At 41.7% G+C, this 19,903-nt stretch overlaps 1 protein-coding gene across 1 annotated transcript in view; it reads left to right on the plus strand.

Moving 5' to 3' along the window:
- The first annotated feature begins 3,525 nt into the window (after positions 1 to 3,525).
- The window catches only part of mpdz (multiple PDZ domain crumbs cell polarity complex component), a 50,796-nt gene continuing 34,418 nt past the window's right edge, over positions 3,526 to 19,903 (plus strand). The window contains exons 1-16 of the mRNA XM_071902882.2: positions 3,526 to 3,600; positions 4,864 to 5,030; positions 10,498 to 10,659; positions 11,123 to 11,262; positions 11,923 to 12,136; positions 12,683 to 12,805; positions 13,067 to 13,267; positions 14,073 to 14,175; positions 14,777 to 14,865; positions 15,714 to 15,948; positions 16,754 to 16,840; positions 17,204 to 17,283; positions 17,555 to 17,701; positions 17,814 to 17,984; positions 18,741 to 18,926; positions 19,313 to 19,522. Coding sequence (XP_071758983.2) covers positions 3,585 to 3,600; positions 4,864 to 5,030; positions 10,498 to 10,659; positions 11,123 to 11,262; positions 11,923 to 12,136; positions 12,683 to 12,805; positions 13,067 to 13,267; positions 14,073 to 14,175; positions 14,777 to 14,865; positions 15,714 to 15,948; positions 16,754 to 16,840; positions 17,204 to 17,283; positions 17,555 to 17,701; positions 17,814 to 17,984; positions 18,741 to 18,926; positions 19,313 to 19,522 — 2,331 coding nt within the window. The 5' untranslated portion in view covers positions 3,526 to 3,584. The remainder of the gene's footprint in view (positions 3,601 to 4,863; positions 5,031 to 10,497; positions 10,660 to 11,122; positions 11,263 to 11,922; positions 12,137 to 12,682; positions 12,806 to 13,066; positions 13,268 to 14,072; positions 14,176 to 14,776; positions 14,866 to 15,713; positions 15,949 to 16,753; positions 16,841 to 17,203; positions 17,284 to 17,554; positions 17,702 to 17,813; positions 17,985 to 18,740; positions 18,927 to 19,312; positions 19,523 to 19,903) is intronic.

Raw genomic sequence — 19,903 nt, forward strand, 5'->3', positions numbered from 1 at the left:
TGGGTGGTGTTGATACAGCCCGGGTTGGAGCTGAGGATGCCCTCCTCGGGCCTAGTTGTCATGGCAGCCAGCAAGCGGCGCTTTAGTCCCAGCTCAACTCTCGGTGCCGCTATCGCTGAAAATGTCCATAGAGGATCGAGTTACACTACGCCCCATCTTTAAGCCGTAGTCTGTGCGCCGTTAGCCGGAGGACAACACGGTAGGATACTGTCCGCCGGGGAAGTAAGAGTCAACGCCTATGTAAGTCTGAGTCTTTTTTGGCAAGTTTCGCTAGGGGAAATGCTAATGTAGGTTTCGCAAAACGTGTAGAAAAGTACAGCGTTTGGAAGCGTCGGTTTTGTGAGCTACAATGTCGCTAATGTGGAGAAGGCAATATCCCGAGACGCCTGTTGTCGCAGTGGGTCGCTAAGTAAAACGGGACTGCAATTGTTTTAAATGTCTCTTGTCAAGTATAAAGTGTTTGCTGTTGACTATAAACAGGCGCCGTGGGTGTTTTCGGTTACTAACCCGTGATATTATCTAACTTCTTTTGTCGTCTCCTGGTCGGAAGCCTGTTGCTTCTTTGCTCCATGGATGAGATGGGGAAGGAGGAGGAGTTGAGAAAAGCGGATTGTCCCAAGTGCCTTGTAGGCTACATTCAAAATAATAGCGTGTATATAAACAGGCAGGATTTAATTAATGACCAAGCATAAGTGAATATTTCGCTTGGTTAATATAACCGACCAATACCTGAGTCACATTGACAGTATTTGATGAGGACTTGTTCGACCGACATATTGTTTATTATTCTGGAGAAGGGCTGCATGACAAAAGGATATTGACAACCTCCTCTTTTATTTGGCTTCATTTGTGGTCACGTTCAGCAAAGCTCACACAAAGATTATTTTAGGAAGCAAATGCTCCACTTTTAGGCTATAGTAGCCTGTGTTTTGGGGAAGTTACTGATAAAAAATAACCCTGTATGTGTATTTTTTTTATAGCCTTAGGAATAATAGGCCTACTGTGAATCATTACTAGCCACTGGATATTTGAAACTAAAGAATGAATGCACTTGATGAAAAGAAGTGAATCATCTGTGACCTTCCCTCCCTTACGAGAAAGAACTACAGTAAGCCTAAATTTTAGAAGGATACTGTACAAATATCACTGCAAAACTATAAACTACAATATTGTATAAAAATAGTATAGTAATATTATAGTCATATAGGAGACTAAAATCACTATAAGCTTATTATACAGACACACTACAAGTTCCTATAGGAATTATTACAGGAATATCTGTGATTTGTCATTGGGGATGTAGGCTATTTATAGTTTCCCCCTGGAGCTGAAGTCCAGTAATTTGCATCATGTCCTGGTTGAACATGCAGATTCAGCGATTCAACGAGAGTAGTTAAATTATTGAACATGGTCTACACTTTATGTGGAAAAGATTAGCCTAATAATAAAAAAAAATCAGATTTCTATATCCTTAATGTCTATTCCTTACACTCCTATAGATACTAGGGTAGGATGACAAATAATTTCCCTGATGAAAAATGATATCTTCATAACCCTCAGATTCAGCAATAACACAAAATAGAGAACAAAGTGCTTACAAACAACAGAAAAGCAAACAAACCTTAACATTTAGGCCTACATGTTCAAAATACAGATGTCAACTCTTGCATCAAAATCTTACTCAATCAATTTGAAAGTAAAAAAAAAAAAAAGGTTTTACATTGAGATAAGCATACCAGTGAAATAAACATAAATAAACCGGGTGCCACAAGTAGCGCTATTCTAAGAGTCAAGAGTCTGTATTGGGCCTTTAATTATCTTAACCAATCTCCTTTAGTCGTGTAATGTCTGCCTGAGTCATGCTTCTAAAGTCAATCATGATGTGCTGGGAATGCCAATAGGCAGATATCAATCTATTAATAATAGCATTAGTCAAATACAAAGGACATAACCACCTTGATATGTTTCCATTAGGTTGTAAAGGCCCAATCCATAACAGCAGTATGGTGCCTCATGTGGACTACTGTCACTCAATTACTGGCTTTGTTAGTGTTTTATTGGAGACTGAAGACTTTTTCATGTTGAAATGTATTGTCTGACCTTTTGATACAAGGAAGGACTAGCAGCATGTGGCAGTAAACCTGAGTTTTACATGTATTCTGAGGCTTTAAAATGTGTATATAATATATACAGTATATATTCATATTTGTTGTAAAACAGACTCAGACAGATGTGTTTTGAGTTATGATGGGTTAAGAAAGTTTCTAAAATCTTCTTCTTCTTCCATCAACAAGTCAAGCTCTTAAAGAACATATACATGAACACGTATACCTATTGCTGTGGATGAAAAACTCCAATATCTCCAAAAAGTCAGTGCTTCAAAATTGAAGAAAAATAGCCTCATTTTCCGATAGACACCAGTTCATTTTTCAAATACAATGATATTGACTGGGTTTCATGAGCCAAACAGTCTTTAAATTACTCCGCAAATAAAAGTCCATGTAAACTTTTCATTTAAGAGAAAGAAAGAAAAATACCAACACTGGAAGCACAAGATTTTCATTGCAAGAGCAGCATTATGTTAGTTTCAAGTGTAACTGATAAAGACGGTTATCTTGCACATGATGATTACCAGTCACCAGAGTATGTTTCAGGAAGAGATATTGGCTACTTTTATCTGACAGGCGCGCGATGACTTCATGAAGCTCATATGTAATGCCGGCTGCAGACATGTCATGTCACAAAACCACTGCCAAAGGCACGTAATGAAGTTCCCAGGAATGGAAATCGCCAGGTGTTAATCCATCAATAAGAGCATTAGTCAAATATAAGGGGCCGAACAACCTTGATGTGTGTCCAATAATAGCCTGCTTGTAAAGGTGTACTGTATGGCTGCACTGGGACTCAGCAAATAGCCTACAGTTCTCCAGCACAGTGATTTCTCTGTGATATTTTGGTGAAGCATTCTTAGAGATTAATATGGGCCTGAGAGAAAGGAAATGAATCCATTTCATGTTGACCTTTAGAGTGGAGGACATTTAAGAAGTTGGCCTCAAAGGAGGATGAGGCTTTTTTGGTATTCTTCTTACTTCCAGTATATCCAGAGTGTGTTGTGAAATTAATGAAATATTGGATGAGTGAATCTGCTTGCAGTGACTGGCATCTTGGATCTGCAAGGGCTGCACAGTGAACAATGGACTACAGTTTCTGGCCTATAATTCAAATTGCACATTATAAAAGAAAAACTTCCATTGTATTCAAACACAGCAAATATTAAGCAACATCATCTCAGTTTTTTATTAAAAATGTTTCTTGTTTGCTGAAAAATCAAAAATATTGGAAAATCTGTGTCTGTGTATAGCAATTTATATTGCATTTGCAGTATTCAGCAAAATAATGTCATTATGCTTATTTGTCAATATTGTGCAGCCCTATAGATCCACTAATAGAGCCTGTGCCGTTTCCTCCCCTGTGTGTTTGTCAAAGACATGACACATTATATTTTACTTTGCAGGCCTTGAAAAAGGGAAGAGCAATAATCTGTTGTTAATGGGCAACAGTCGCATTCACCTAGAATTCTCAAAATGATCGAAACAATGGGTAAGTCATCTGTTATTTTAACGTCATTACTGAGATATTGAGATTATACTGAGACATCTGTTGTTGGCTTATATGTTATCTGCATGTTTTAGAAAATGTTTTATGATAAGTGTGAAGATTTTAATGATAAATGAAGTTTTAACAGTGTGTGTTTGGCTCATAGGTTTTGTATCTACAGAATGCAATTTTATTCTCTAGCCCCATCCCCCTCTGAAACAGGCCCAGTTATGGGGTCCAGGCATGCAGTTATCTGTGCCGTGTTCTGCTCTGCTCCAAAACCGCCCTACACACACACACACACACACACATAATCACGCACATACACACCACAGTGGTGCGACTCCTCATTATGCACACCGAGGCAAGGGCAACCAAAACAGCAGTAGAGTTACCAGCGTAGTACCAGTGGCGAATAGAAAAATCTGTCTGCCGAGACTCCAGCGTTATTGGCTTGTTTACAACCTCTGTTCAAACAACCAGGCCTCTCAGTGCAAAAAGTGCTTTGGACCTTGTGCACGCCCTATTAGGTGTTAGTCACAGTTGGTGAGCCTCGGAAATTGCTTCGTTTTTGTCCAAATGACGTTGGGCTGGCCCATCCTCACTAACAAGCCGCTCTGTGGAGAGCAGGAGAGCAGGCTTGAGTTGCTTGATTGTGGGGCTTATGCAGGGTCCAGCAAGCAAACCGTGGAGGGCCTTATTCATTTTTTTCCTCCTGATACCCATTCTTTGCCCCTGTGCAACCCACCATTGACCCAAAGGCAAAAAAGGAAACATTGCTATTCTGAAAGCGAACAGTGCATTGAAAATGGAGTTTTTCTTTTTTTTTTGGTTTTCTGGTGCAAAACCTGAAGCTACATGATTCCGATATTGTAAGCTCTGCTGAGCACCAGTCAACCTTAGCTAAGCCTACGGGTGACGATGTGTGGTTTGCTTTCTTTCTCTCTCTCCCTCTCCCTCTCTCTCTCTCTCTCTGCCTTATTCACACAAACATTGTTAAACATGAACAAAATTTCATTTCTACAAGTCGAAGGCATCGGCCAAATGGTTTTGGAATATATTCCCAAAAAAAAGTATTTAACCTATAACTGGGCTACATTAAATGAGGGCATTTCAAAACACCCCTCCCTGTCTCTGCCCACGCACTGATATGCTCCTGTCCTCATCTCTCCACCTCTCACCTCTCTCCCTCCCTCTCCTTTTTCTCCCTCCATCCACTCTTTCACTCTGGCCGGCGCTGTCACTGAAATATGCGACGGCCTGCAGATACACAGCGTGCCTTGCAGGCGGTGGAGCGTCTCCAGGCCAGACTGAAGGAGCGGGGGGAGGTGCCCACAGAGGAGAAGCTCAGCCTGCTCAAGTCAGTGCTCCAGAGCCCCCTATTCCACCAGATCCTGGCCCTGCAGAAGTCCGTCCAGCACCTCAAAGACCAGGTAGCGTTATTGTAGCACATTATTGTATTTTATGGTACTCCTTTTACAGCCATGGTCCTTAATATTTTAGATTGCATGGAGATTCCATGAGCAGACGTGATCATATTACTGATCCCAGAACAGCACACTTTTCAGGTATCTGTGATGATGTGCTAAAGAAAATTATAAGACCATTTTATCCATTTAAAAGATTTTTGTTTTAATATACATGTAAATAATGACGCATTTATCATTCTAAAGGATCGTTCACACCTAGAGTGATAACTATAAAGATAACTATAATGGTACATTGTTGCTCAAGCATTCACAAACAACGATTCTTTCTACTTTTAACAATTTAAATCTTTTTATAGTTATAGTTATCTTTATAGTTATCATTCTAGGTGTGAATGGGCCTTAAGTCTGGCCATGGGGACTGTGAACAAGTTGCATTGATATGAGGATGTTCTCTTTGCTGAATATGAATGAGTGGTGTATGGTTCCCAGCACGCTAAGGCATCGTGGAAGGTCATAAGGTGGGTGCAAGGGGTTAGAATGTGAGTAAACTTAACCTTTGCCCTCACTTAGGATTCCCCTGAACCAGCTCAGAAACTTAAAGGGGAACACCACATAAACTTAGAATTCACTGCAAGTGTAATGTTTTTTCTAGTGTGTAGAGTCTTAATGTTATTTTTTTAAACAAGTGAGGAAATCTGCCCTTTGAGATAATTAATTTGTTTCCCATGCAAATGAACATCTTGATACTAGTGGAGTGATCCACTTTGTTTCAAGATATTGACATCTGTTTTAAGAAAACTCTCACAGCAGGTGAAACTCTTGTGGAATAAAGTTAATTGGCAAATTTTTCATTTAAGGAAAACAAGACTTTACTATTTACTATAACAGCTCTTATAAAAGTGTTAAATGATATACGGCTATAATACTGATTACTGATTCAGGTAAAATATCAGTTCTGGTTTTATTAGATCTCAGTGCGGCATTTGACACTGTAGATCACAGAATATTACTGGACAGGTTGGGAAATTGGGTAGGACTTTCCGGAGCAGTCCTTAATTGGTTCAGGTCTTATTTAGAAAGCCGGAGTTACTTTGTCACCATTGGCAGTAATGAATCTGATAGAGTGGCTATGACATGCGGAATCCCCCAGGGATCAGTTCTCGGACCTCTTTTGTTTAATCTTTACATGCTGCCTTTGGGTCAAATTCTACAGAACAACATTGATTACCATAATTACGCTGATGATACTCAGATATATCTGGCTCTCTCACCAGATGACTTCAGCCCAATAGACTCTCTGTGTCATTGTTTAGACCAGATAAATAATTGGATGAGCCAAAATTTTCTTCAATTAAATAAGGACAAAACAGAGGTTATTGTGTTTGGCAACAAAGAGAAGAGAATTAGTATTAGTAAACAGCTCAACTCTCGGGCTCTAAAATCAAAGACCAAGTCCGAAATCTTGGCGTTCTAATAGACTCAGATCTCAATTTCACCAGCCATATCAAAGCAATCACTAAAACAGCCTTCTATTGTCTTAAAAAATATAGCCAGAATCAAGGGTTTGGTGTCCCAAAATGACCAAGAGAAGCTCATCCATGCTTTTATTTCCAGTTCAATCAGGAGAGACTAGGATGAATGCTCGAATTAAAAGTTTATTCATGACATAAGATGTAAACTTTGGCGTAAGCTCCATGGAGGAAGTCCTCCCATTCGTGAAGTTAGGAGTACATCCAGGATAGACGTAGGAATTAGGATGTCCCCCCGGGGAGTTCCTCTGGAGCCTGGACATTGGTGGTGATGGGGTGGTGGAGGGACGAAGGTAAGCACAGCGACTGGAATGACAGCAGCATATGGCATAGATCTGAGAGAAGGGCAATAGCATAGAAGGTGACGTGTATATACTCCCGTCACTTAGACGATTGGCTCTTTGAAAAAGAGAGGGAAGTGACGGCTAACTCTGATTGGTTCTCTGGAAAAGAGGGAAAGTGTTCACCAACTCTGATTGGGTAAAGAGAAAGCATGAGTGAATGATAAGTAGTCTTCCTGATTGAAATTACGTAATACTTCACTAGGGTGGACTATTGTAATTGTCTCTTAACTGGTCTTCCTAAAAAGACCATTAAACAGCTGCAGCTCATTCAGAATGCTGCTGCTAGAGTTTTATCCAGGACCAGGAGAACAGAGCACATTACTCCAGTTCTAAAATCTTTACACCGGCTTCCAGTTAGTTACAGAATACATTTTAAAGTGATGCTACTAGTCTATAAATCACTGAATGGTCTGGGCCCAGAATACATCTCTGATATGCTTAAAGAATATAAACCGAGTAGGGCTCTTAGATCCATGGACTCTGGTCAGCTAGTACAGCCCAGAGCCCAAACTAAACATGGTGAAGCAGCATTTAGCTGTTATGCTGCATGCAACTGGAACAAACTGCCAGAAGATCTTAGACGTGCCCCAAATGTAGCAATTTTTAAATCCAGGTTAAAAACATTTCTCTTTTCATGTGCCTACGATTGAGCTCTAAAACTTGCACTCTATTCCTACTGCACGTTAATTCTGGAAGTAGACCTCTAGTCACTCCCGGCGGGGAAGTGACGTCTCGGGCTTATGGCTAGGCTCTATTGGCGGGCTTTTGCTCTGTGGTTCTCTATTCGGTGTTCCAAAAGATATAAACACACAGTCGAGGCTACTTCCACTATGTTTTTATTCTATTTTATGTACTTTGTATTTTCTTTTTATTACTTATCTTTTAATTATATTACTCTCTTTTTAATTACTATTTTATGTACTTTGTACTTTCTTTTAATTATATTTTATGGATGTTCCTTTTTGCTTTTATGTATGTAAAGCACACTGAATTACCCCTGTGTACGAAATGTGCTATATAAATAAACTTGCTATTGCTATTTACTATTTACTACTTTACTTTTCTATACTAGACTAAAAGACTAAAATGGCCATTCATTGCAGTGTTTGCATCTGTATGTATGACCATGAACAAAGCGACTAACCATAAAGCTACAAACCTGAGAACCAGGACAAGAACATTGACTGAACAAATACTGTACCTGCACAGTTATTTTCCTAAACTTTGATACACAAATGAGCTTTATATTATAATCACGTAAAACACTTTGAAATGAGAAATTGTACTCTAATCCCCATTATCCAATTTATTTTCAAGTGTGCTGTGTATCAGTGTGTTATTAAAGATGAGAGGGCGAGATAAACGGTACGACTGATAGTACTGAACATTCACTAATGCAGACCAAATTGTCCTAGGGCACAGGAAGAACATATTTGAAAGATAAAATTCAGTGGCGTTCTTCTGCAGCGGCCTATTGTCAGTGGTTGCATGATAACCAGAACATCACCCAATAGCCCCGAGGTAAATAGAAATTCCTGCATCACCTATATCTCAGTAAGGTCAGAGTATTTTCCATATTCTATGGAAGCGTTTCTGCCCAGCACTGCTCCTGCCCTTTGCTTTCCTGTTTCCTGGGTGACCTCATTGATTCTCTGTTTTGGGCTTGTGTCCAGACCCCCCCCCCTGCCCTCACCCCTTCAATCCCCATCCCCAATCGTGTTGCTGTGTTGTGGCCACATCGCTGCCAGGGTTCATACTAGTCAGATATAATACGGTTACATGAGCAGAGATAGTTGGTCAAAGCCGGGAACTCTTCTCAGGCTGAGTCACCCTCTTGAGAACTGAACATTCGAGTGTAAGAAAAGAGCTCTTAAGTCACGGTGGATATGTGCAAAGGGGCCGGAGTAAGTGTTTGAGACATAGAGGGGAAAGTATGTGAGCTATGCAGTGGGAGGCAGGGGATGCTCGAGCTTTTGTACCCCTTGTGGAATTCAGATTATAAAAACCCTGCTGGCATTTTTGTGTGCCGGCGATTTAGCTTATTTCAGAAGTGCTACATTCCCATATGTATTGTAACTATATCAAGAGCTGTGCGTGAAGGTATGTGTGTGTATGTTTTACGAAACAAAACGCTTCAAGGAATCATTAATCATAAACTCTCCTCAGATCTCTCACAAAACCTATTCCACTTTGTAGCAATGGTAAAACAATACATTTGAGAAATTACAACAAATATCTGGGTTTCAACTATGTTTTTATAGAGCTTCCAAACCCAAGAGTACTTGTTTGGCCACCTTAAGCAATTTGGAGAGAGGATGCATTTTGTGTTTTGTTGTGAGACAAGAGCCAGACACGTAAACACACACACACACACACACACACACTCCGGCTTGTGGCTCTGCTAGTTAGGCCTTGTGCAGCCCATGTCGCTATGGTGATGAGGCCTGCTCTCCAATGAGAAAGAGGCCGCCGCCACCATGTGAAGTGGGGCAGAAACAATTTCTTAAATGTACAAGAACCAAACTGGAACTTTAATCCTCTTAGCCAGGCCCCAGCTAACAAAGCTCATGCATGAGGACAGCAACTTAGCAGCATGCTACACTAACTTAGCCTAGCCCATATGGTTTTGTTTGTAACGTGCAGCGTTAACATATCCTGTCCAGCAGGGTTTTGTTTACAAGGACTAAGCTTGAATTGTATATAAAGAGGGCATAAATTACAGTACATGTTTCTTAAGCTCTGAAAGTCAAGTTACTGATGCAAATGCACAAGTTCAAAAGGACAGCTTTAGCTTGATGATGCCATATGCCAAATGGAGTGTTTCTAAAATGATTGTTATGTATTATGTCTGTCCTTTTGAATCAAATTCAGGCGGTCATAAACATTACGCCCTTTGGCTAATGAAATCGAAAAACACTCTTTTATACAGTTGTCTCGTTCATGTAATTCATCTGTCACACAAGTAAAGTCATTGCAGTAATTAAAACCCGAGCATATTAAGGCATCCAGATGGCCAGTGATGCTTTTTTCTCCCACCATGATAGAAATATTGTATTTGGAGCCGAGTCATTGTTGGAACATCAGCTAAGAGCCATTATCTCCTGAAGGATTAGGCTGCCATAGATCCAGCTAATCATGGTGGGATAACAAACTATCTGGCATCCCAATGCTTTTAGACACCCAGACTCCAAGGTTTTGGTATCCAAAATTAAACTTGCTAATTGTTTACGTTCACAGCAGGGGTAATATGAGTCATGATGTTTTTAGTTTAAACTTAGGTTGGCTTATCTCCAGTAATTGTTACTCTGTGCACTTTGCAAAAATTCATAGCTATTATGCAGCATTGCAAACTGAAAACCTAACAGACAAATACCATAGCTTTTGAGATGTGGATCTTATATGGTGCTTAATTTGATTTGCGGGTTATTATGTCCAACTACTGTTAGGCAAGGTTTTACTCATGTACTTGACAGTGTAAAGTACCTCTCATCAAGGTCAGAATGACAGAACTGTTCTTAAAAAATAGTGGCGCTGTCCTTCAGTGAAATATATGCCATTTTCCACAACACCCACTGAATGTCTTCTTTATGATTCCAGGGAAGTATCCCATCATCACTTGGGGGAGACCTTGGCGACCACATCACAGCAGTAAAGCCCAATGGCGGCCATCTTTCCTACCCAGACATCTCAACTGTTCCACACATCAATGGCAAGCCATCAGCTGAAGAATTTGAGCACATTATTCACTCCATGGCACAGGTATGGCCAATTGCGAAGCAGAAACAGTCACTGGTGCTGCTTGTACACTGCGTTTGAGTTAAACGTCAACATAGTGATAGGCTAATATGAAGACTTTTTGCTTTCCTGAAGTCTATTTCTGAGGTCCCAGCAGATTTATTACCACTGTTTTTAAATGTTTTGATCATTTTCACCCACATAAAATTCAGCACCTCATCTGTAAACACCTCTTGATTACCTTGAACAGGTCTTGTTTAACTCAAAGTAAATACCCAAAGACATTCAAAGACGAGAACCACAGACTGCACACTGCGCGCTTCTCTCTTGAGGCACTTCAAATAGACTTCCAAGGGCTGCTTATAGCTTTGATGCTACAGTGAAGCAGCATGGGGCTAAAGTGCGTGTGTGTGTGTGTGTGTGTGTGTTTTTGTGTGTGTGTCTGTGTCTGTGCGTATGTGTGTGTTTCGATATGCGTATGACACAGGGCCGCTACGTGACAAACGTGGAGCTGCTGAAGCCAGTGTCGGGGGGTTTGGGCTTCAGCGTGGTGGGCCTGAAAAGCGAGAACCGCGGGGAGCTAGGCATCTTCATCCAGGAGATTCAACCAGGAAGTGTGGCTCACTGGTACAGAAGCGTCAACAAGCCGTCACTCAAACATCCCATCATGTCATGGAACTCAGAGAGGTGTATTCCAGACAGGGAAAGTCAGGGAATTTGATAAATTCTGTGGAGAAGTCAGGGAATATCAGGGAATTTTACAAATAGGCCACTTTACAGGAATATACCAGAATGGGTTTTACAACTTTTTTCACACATTCATTGCATTAGATGGTGGTTTTCAGCAGTTTTTATTCATTGCATTGCCACTTCTCCACAGCAAGCCCAACAGTAGAGGAAACCAGACTGTTTGCGCCCCTTCAGAACTTTTCTGTGCTCAAAAGCAACATTAACAAACCATGAAGGAATAACATTTTTAGGTCATTGAAGTGTTCCAACTTAATTATGGAACGTCATGGAAAAGTTATGGGCCATAGTGGCAACCCTAACTATAATGTACAAGACAGTGATACTTAAAGCAAGAGTAGAAATGATGAAACTACAATATCACTGATAGTCACAGACAATGTTTATGGTACATGCTGAATCTTAAATGTCACAAATCAGGTTTATCAGTATTTACATCAAAGTCAGATTTAGTTAAAATCTCAAAGACTCTGACCCCATGTAATTATTCACTGTAAATCTCTCCCTCAACAACTCACTGCATGCTCCCTCCCCGTACAGCGATGGGAAGCTGAGAGAAGCCGACCAGATCTTGGCCATAAACGGCCAGCCTCTGGACCAGACAGTGACCCACCAGCAGGCCATCGGCATCCTGCAGAGTGCTTCGGAGAGGGTCCAGCTCACGGTGGCTAGGGGACCGATACCTCAGCTGGCCAGCCCCGTGGTGTCCCGCACCCCGTCTGCTGCCAGCACACTGTCGGCCAACTCCAGCGCGGTATAAATACATTCACACACCAATCCCAAGTGAATGAAAGTTAGCACATACATGCGCACATGCTGCTTTAGAGAACACAAATGACACACACAATGAAATACGTGCACACACACACACACACACACACTACAATATTGTAGTAGAAGTGGAGAAGCATAGCCTACATGGTTCACGAACTGGCAAGCCTTAGTCTTATGTAGACACTACAGCCAACAATTTACATGTGTAGTAATGCAGTGAGAATACACACATGCTTGTTTTCACATATAGGGTATAATACACACACATTACATTAACACATATGCACACACACACACACACACGCACACGCACACACATTAATGATCATTATCAATACAGCAGAGAACCAAAGTTGGCTACAATAGCTTGATTTTAAAATGATCCTCAAATGACTGCTGGCTTTTTAATGAAGCTACTGTCTATATCATACAGCCCAAGAAGTCAATTGCATAAAAATCAGGGCAAATTTTGTTAGATGTGTCTCCACAATAGCCCTATTGTTTCTTCTCTCTCTTATTCACCTAGTGGCAGCATGTGGAGACTATTGAGCTGGTGAACGATGGCACCGGCCTCGGCTTTGGCATCGTGGGAGGAAAGACCACTGGGGTTATCGTCAAAACCATCCTTCCTGGAGGCATCGCTGATCAGGTGATTGGATGGATGCGTCTTTACTCTCTTTGGGCTTGGGTTTGGGCTTTGGGATAGTTCAGCATTGTCTGTACAGTGATAGCCTGGTTCCAGACTCCTAAATCTTGGGACTAGTGTTCAACGAGCTATAGTACGGTACTGACACTGTCATCATTAGGAGTTTGATTCCCACTGAGGCCTGAGCGTCACTGAGCCATTCATAAGACTTTGAATACAATCATCCATTATTAATCTCACTGTAACACACCTTGTCCACCGCAGGACGGCCGTCTGCACAGTGGGGATCACATCCTGAAGATCGGTGACACGGACCTGTATGGCATGGGCAGCGAGCAGGTGGCCCAGGTCCTCAGGCAGTGTGGCAACAGGGTCAAGCTGGTCGTCACCAGGGGCCCCGTGGACGAGAATCCCTCCGTCACTGCTGCCATGCCTGTGGTGCTGCCCACTGTCAGCGAACAACTGGTGAGAGGGGGGACTCTTTCATTGTGGCCAGATAGATAGATTATATAATTAGAATTTGACAGATATCATATTTTCTCATGAATGTGTTCTGTAATGTGTAGTAGTTTCTCACATGATGACTGAAGTACTTTACCTCTATTGATCTGGGAATCAGGCACTGTGTCGCATTCAATTTGATATCAGGAATTTGAGTATCCCTAGAGAAAAGTGGATTGTCTATACCCACTTGGCAAGATGATGATTGATTACCTTAGATATGACACACTCTGAGATCACACATAAAATACACTTACATCAGAAACACATCAGACCTGGAGTTCAGGTCTTTCATCTCCATTTCTGTCCCTTTTCTTTTTTTGGACAGCCCAGGTCTAAAATAAAGGATAAAGGAAATTAGAATTGCAGGTTACATCACCTGTGACTCAGACTTTGGAGAGCAGGGACTGCTTTACTTTCTTACAAACAGCACTTACAAACAGTGATTTCATGGCTATTATCAACACTCAACCCTATTTACACATTAATGCATTCCAGTGACTCACTCTTTGAGTGACTCACATTATAGCCTTTCATCATCACACACATTAGCTGTATTTTTGGTGGCTGACATGTTCAAAGTGCTCATTAATCATAGTATTCAGGGGAGATAGAAAGTTGGGGAATGAGTATTGATGATCATGTGGGGAAGTTTGGTAACACAAGTGCCATGAATTGCTTATTTTACTATTGCCATATCAGCCAGCCTTTACTGGGACTTGGTAATCAGTTGATGTTTACCTGTCATTCCCATGTCTCTCTTTATGAGGACTATGAGGAAGAGGAGGCTGAAGCCTTTGATGTGAGGCTGACCAAGAACGCCCAGGGATTGGGGATCACCATTGCCGGCTACGTTGGAGATAAAAACTTAGGTGAGAGATGGCAGATTTGCCTTAGTTAGATTAGATTACCATCAAATTAAAAGTTCCAAATCATGTGTTACATTAATTGCATGTGTGCTGTAATCTGCTGGATCTAAATTAATAATGGGCATTACGGAGCGTAATTTGTGTTCACATGTGTTTAGATCAATCCACTAAATATACGTTTATGTTAACTTTGGAATATGACACTTGCTCCATCCTGCTGTGAAACTATGAGCAGGAGCCCTCTTAAATCTGCACTTAGTGGTAGAATTTAATGAGACCACAGACAGGCTGATGATTTGGCTGTAAGCCTTCCTCAGAGCCTATGATAGTCAATGTTGAAATGTTCTGTCTAAGAAGTATTCTATATTCTGAATTCAAAGTCGAACGCCTCTTTATTATTCAAGCTTGGCAGAAGTGCACTGGGTTCATCAAATTATTGTTTATGACTTATGCAACATTTGAAACATGCTTAACCTCAACGTCGTCTTTGTTTTAATGTAAAACGAAAGCATTTGTTTTTACATCAAGAATATTATGTCTCGTTTGATGTCTCATTTCATGGCTACCTTTCCCATCTCTTTCATTTTTTGTTCTTACTTTTCAGAGCCCTCCGGTATTTTTGTTAAGAGTATAACCAAAGATAGTGCTGTGGAGCAAGACGGCCGTATTCATGTGGGAGATCAGATCATAGCTGTGAGTGCTTCAATTATGCTCAATTTAGCTATCACTACATCTCTCTCTTCAGTGGCATAAAGTAAAATGTGTTTCATACCATATATTTTAGAAATCACATTTATTCATTCAGCCAATGGAGGGGAATTATAAGATGCATCATTTTGAATAATTCAGAATTAGCTGACAGTTCATAAAGTGCTTTTACTTGTGACTGTGTGTGTAAAAATGAGAATTAAAACACTGAGCAATTAAGTTATTCATTTCATTACTGCAGCACATTAGCAAGAAGTTAGAATTTTAATGAAGAATGAAGTTAAAATTTGTGTAATGTCTTGCATCATTTGAAACTTGAGTACATCTTGGCCTGTGTTTTTATAAACTTCTTACAAACTCTTCATTTGACTCAGGGTGCTGGTGTGTGTGTGTGTGTGTGTGTGTATGTAGGGTGTGTGTGTGTGTGAGTGTGCACTTGAGCTTTTGTGCTAGACATAATACAGAGACTTTTAAATGCTAATGTGCTTCAGGACGAAACGTAAGAACTTAATAAAACACTTAATGGACTGTCGACTTTAGTCTGAATTATTCAAACATGCAGTTTGTAACCTGCCCTGAATGATCTAAATGAATGAAGTCCATACAAGTGAATACAAGTGAAAACAGATGGGAATACACACATGCTGCACTCTGTTTCTGTGTATGCCTGCTAGTGTTTCTCTCAGTGTTTATAATCACTTAGATCAATCTAATTTCAATTTCACCTCTGTCAACCAAGAATATAGATAGCAATTCAGCACTCTCAGAATGTCTACGCAAGCTGTTCTGTCCCTCGTTTAATCCAGCAGCACACAAACGGTCGCCCTCTGCAGGTTGACGGCGTAAACATCCAGGGCTACACCAACCAGCAGGCAGTGGAAGTCCTCCGACACACGGGCCAGGCGGTTCACCTCAAGCTGGTCCGGCGGGGCTTCCGGCCCGAGGAGATCCCCCCCTCCGTGGCCGCCAGCGTCACCGTCCTGCCCCCCTCCACCACCATCCCCACCACCACCACTGTCCTGAGGGAGCTGGAGCTGGAGAGCAAGAAGAGCGAGGAGGCTGCTCAAGGTAGTCAGGATAAAGCAGAGAGTGTATTTAATGAGGATAGAGGAAACATTCCTCGCTACTCATCATGCTGTCAAAAATCGCATCATTTGATGTGTGAATATAGCTCAAACACAAGCCTCAGAGACACAGTGAAGGGAGATAAATATGACTCCAAATAACAAATTTCAATCAATTTCATCAATGTAGTAAAAGCGGTGTTTGTGTGTGATGCTGTTTGGGAAACAAAACTTTCTCCACTCACATATTAAACAAATTCACTCCACTCATATCCAGTATTGCTTACAAATAGTGTCCAATATGGCATCAGAACTATGATGCCATTGAAATCAGTTATAATGGGGCGGGGCTATGCCATCAAATCGGCACAGATAGCATCATGACTTCAATGTGCCAGATATGGGTGGGAATGGGATCAGAGGGTTTCTCTTCTACTTAGCTCCCAACACCACAACCACACGCCTATAGATAGAACCCAGCGCCCTCCCCACTACTACATGAAGTCTGTAATTGAGCCAGCAGTAAATAAATCAACACATGATGCAGCGCTTCACAGAACACATACTACTCACAGTAGCACTGGCATTGGACAGCGTTCAGAAAGCGACAGAGTCAAGCAGAGGTCTACATGTATGTACTCAAAGCTTTGATGTATGTTTTGCTTGTGTCTGTCTCTGTCAGCATGTGTGTGGTGGAAGTGGACTTTGTGCTCATAGTACAGGTGGCAGTCTGCATGTATTTGTTCGTGCACATCTGTGTCTGTGTCACTGCATGCTTCTGTCTGTCTTACTGTTCATCCCATTTACAGTCGCCACAGATGAGAAGCAGCTCCAGTCAAAGAGTGAAGGATCTGATGTCAGTCCAGCCAAGGATCAGCTAACAGAGGACAGAGATGGTAAGAGACTGGGATCCTTTATTAAGCACACCAGCAGAGATACCGGATACGAATCTGACGGATATGGGCTATTGTTGTCAGGATCAGACTGACTGGCACCACACCCTGAGAAATTTATGAAATACTGAGATGGGTGCTGTTTGTAGTTTCCCAGACATCACAATGATTTTCTTATTTGCAATATGGGCAGATGAAAGCTTCTTTGATGTGGGTCTTTGCCCCCTCAACATCTTAAGTACTTTGCCAATAGTTAGGAAGTTAGGTTAGGTTGCATTACAGGCAGCGAAGGGTTTATCACATATTTACATTCAGTCCATGTTGTTTTGTGTTTTGAAGTGATTGCTGTATATTGTGTTTTTCAAGGGATCAAACTAACAGCCTTTGAAGAGCAAGAACTAATGAAGAAGTGGCAGGAGATTCTGGGTCCAAGTAATGAAGTTGTAGTAAGTCTGCTTTTCAAAATGATTTCCTATTTCTCATGCAGCAAATTGCACTTACTAGAGCTTAGTTGCCAGGCAACGGTTTCATGATGGTAAACTTGTCAACTATAATGAAATGACAGCACAAATCTGGTATCTTAAAAGGAAGAATGACTGCTACGAGCAGAACGGCTTGAGTCATTAGCAGATTTGTAGTTAAAATAATAACGCCTTATAATACACAAAAATTACCTTTTCACATGCCAACTGACATGTGGCCTTGCTCTCATGCCAGGTGGCTCAGGTGGAGAAGTTTAGTGAGAACAGTGGCCTGGGGATCAGTCTGGAAGCCAACAGCGGGCATCATTACATCCGCTCCGTCCTGCCTGAAGGACCTGTTGGTCGGTGTGGCAAGCTCTTCAGTGGAGACGAACTGCTTGAGGTAGAGGTCACTAAGAAGAGAAAAACATGAAATCGACACAAAATGTTGATTCTTCAATGTAGATACCTACATTTATGATTGAAGCAGACTGTAAACCTTTCTCCCCTCTCAGGTCAATGGCATATCCCTGATTGGTGAGACCCACAAGGAAGTAGTGAGCATCTTAAAGGAGCTTCCGCTCTGTGTGTACATGGCGTGCTGTAGGCCCGCCCCTCACCTGCAGACTGACATGGATGCTGCCCAACCAGAGTCGGAGGATTTGTCCACAAACTCTACAGTAAAGGTGCTGCATTGGCATTGATACACAACTGCAAAAATGTTATTGAGATGATTTTTGAAATTGACACACTGCAGAATTTTCATACCTCAATCCCTGAGAATTAGGCTACAGCATATTTAAAGATGATTGCTTGATATGTTTGAAATAAAGTGAAAGTGCTTGAATCATTACTTCTTATGGCTAATTAACATGCAGGGGTGGCATTGCTCGCAGAGCATTGCAGCAGATGGTGCATACAATTACAGCAGGAAACTCCCTGCATCTCCTTGACATGCGGTAATGCATCATGAAAAATGTTTCCCCGCCCCTGCATATCAGCCAGTGAATATGATTGGAGAGAAATATTCTTAAATCCTCCTCCTCCTTCATCACACATCAACCATTATTAGCCGAGCCTAGGCTGTCAGTCGCTCCATTGGCTTTCCACATTGCCAAACATGATGGATTAAGACTTAGTGATAAGCAGGGAGGCTGAAAGTTTATTAACGTCTATCCAGCTAGTAATACCTCAACAGAAGTAACCAACAACATTTACAAGAGATACAAGACTTCAAACGCAGCTTCCCAATGTGGAAGGAGTTTTCATCTCTTCAGCTTTATCTGTGATAACATGCTGAGGCCCTCGCATCCCAAAGATATTTCCCTTTTATCTCCTGCCAGAAACTTATGAAACGCATCTAGAGGGTAGCAGCCTATGGGTTGGGAATAAAATGAGGAATGCACGCCGCAACACTGAGGTTTGGGGCTTTGACTCTGCAGAAACAAATAGACCTCGGCAGTTTCCTGGTTCCCGAAGACTCAGATGTGCAAACAGCAGTGGCGGCGCAGGATAATGTGACCGAGGAAGCGCTAGGATCTCCTTTGGCCATGTGGGAGTCGGAGATCCAGAATATCGAGCTGGAGAAGGGAGAAGGGGGATTGGGATTCAGCATTCTGGACTACCAGGTGGGAATTCTGGCTGGGAATTCTGGTAGGTTTCATCAAAAAGTGTGCAACTGCTAGAGTGGTGGTAGATACTTATTTACTTACAAATTTACTTGTGTATTATTATGGATGCTGTCTTCTGGGAAAGGACAAGAACATCATAGCCATAGTCAGATAATAGTAAGTATTCAATGTATTGGAATGTTTCGATTTTTCAAACATCCACATTTAATATCTTTTTTTTGACATTCATAAAATAATTTCACCCAGAAAGAGGACATACCACGCACACCGAAGTAAAGTAAACTCCCAGTACTTTTCACTTAAGTTTAAGGCTGTGTCAGTTAGTTTACCCGCTGACCTCCTCAGTTCTGCGCACTAACCTCACTGACTCCGCTCCGCCACAGGACCCGATGGACCCTGCCAAGACGGTGATCGTGATTCGCTCTCTGGTTCCCAGCGGCGTGGCGGAGGTGGACGGCAGGCTGCTGCCAGGAGACCGTCTCATGTTCGTCAACACCACTAACCTGGAGAACGCCAGCCTGGAGGATGCTGTGCAGGCCCTGAAGGGGGCCAAACTCGGCACGGTCCAGATAGGAGTGTCCAAACCGCTGCCTGTAAGCACCGATTATTATTATTATTATTTTCGTCGAGAGTGCAGAGGGTGTTTATTTTTCTATCTTTGCTTGTGTGTGTGTTTGAGTCTGTATGTGTGTAAAGCGAAGGCTGGATGGGACTTGCGGGTTCGGGGGTAGAGTGATGACTGTGTGCATTTCTATTGTGCTTACTTAGTTTTTATATGTATTGCTTTTGTGAATGCTGTGCGTAATATTGTATGTTTGGCATATTGCATGTGTATGTGAGGGTGTGGGTTGGGTCGGTCTTTATACTATGCGACCTAGTATCCAGTCGTGAGGGTTCATCTTACAAGGGCTTGAATTTTTCATGCAGGAAAGACAGTGCAGTTAGGTTGCATGGTTTAACATTCCACTCACAGT

Source organism: Centroberyx gerrardi, chromosome 23 (genome assembly GCF_048128805.1).
Source record: "Centroberyx gerrardi isolate f3 chromosome 23, fCenGer3.hap1.cur.20231027, whole genome shotgun sequence".
Taxonomy (NCBI): domain Eukaryota; kingdom Metazoa; phylum Chordata; class Actinopteri; order Beryciformes; family Berycidae; genus Centroberyx; species Centroberyx gerrardi.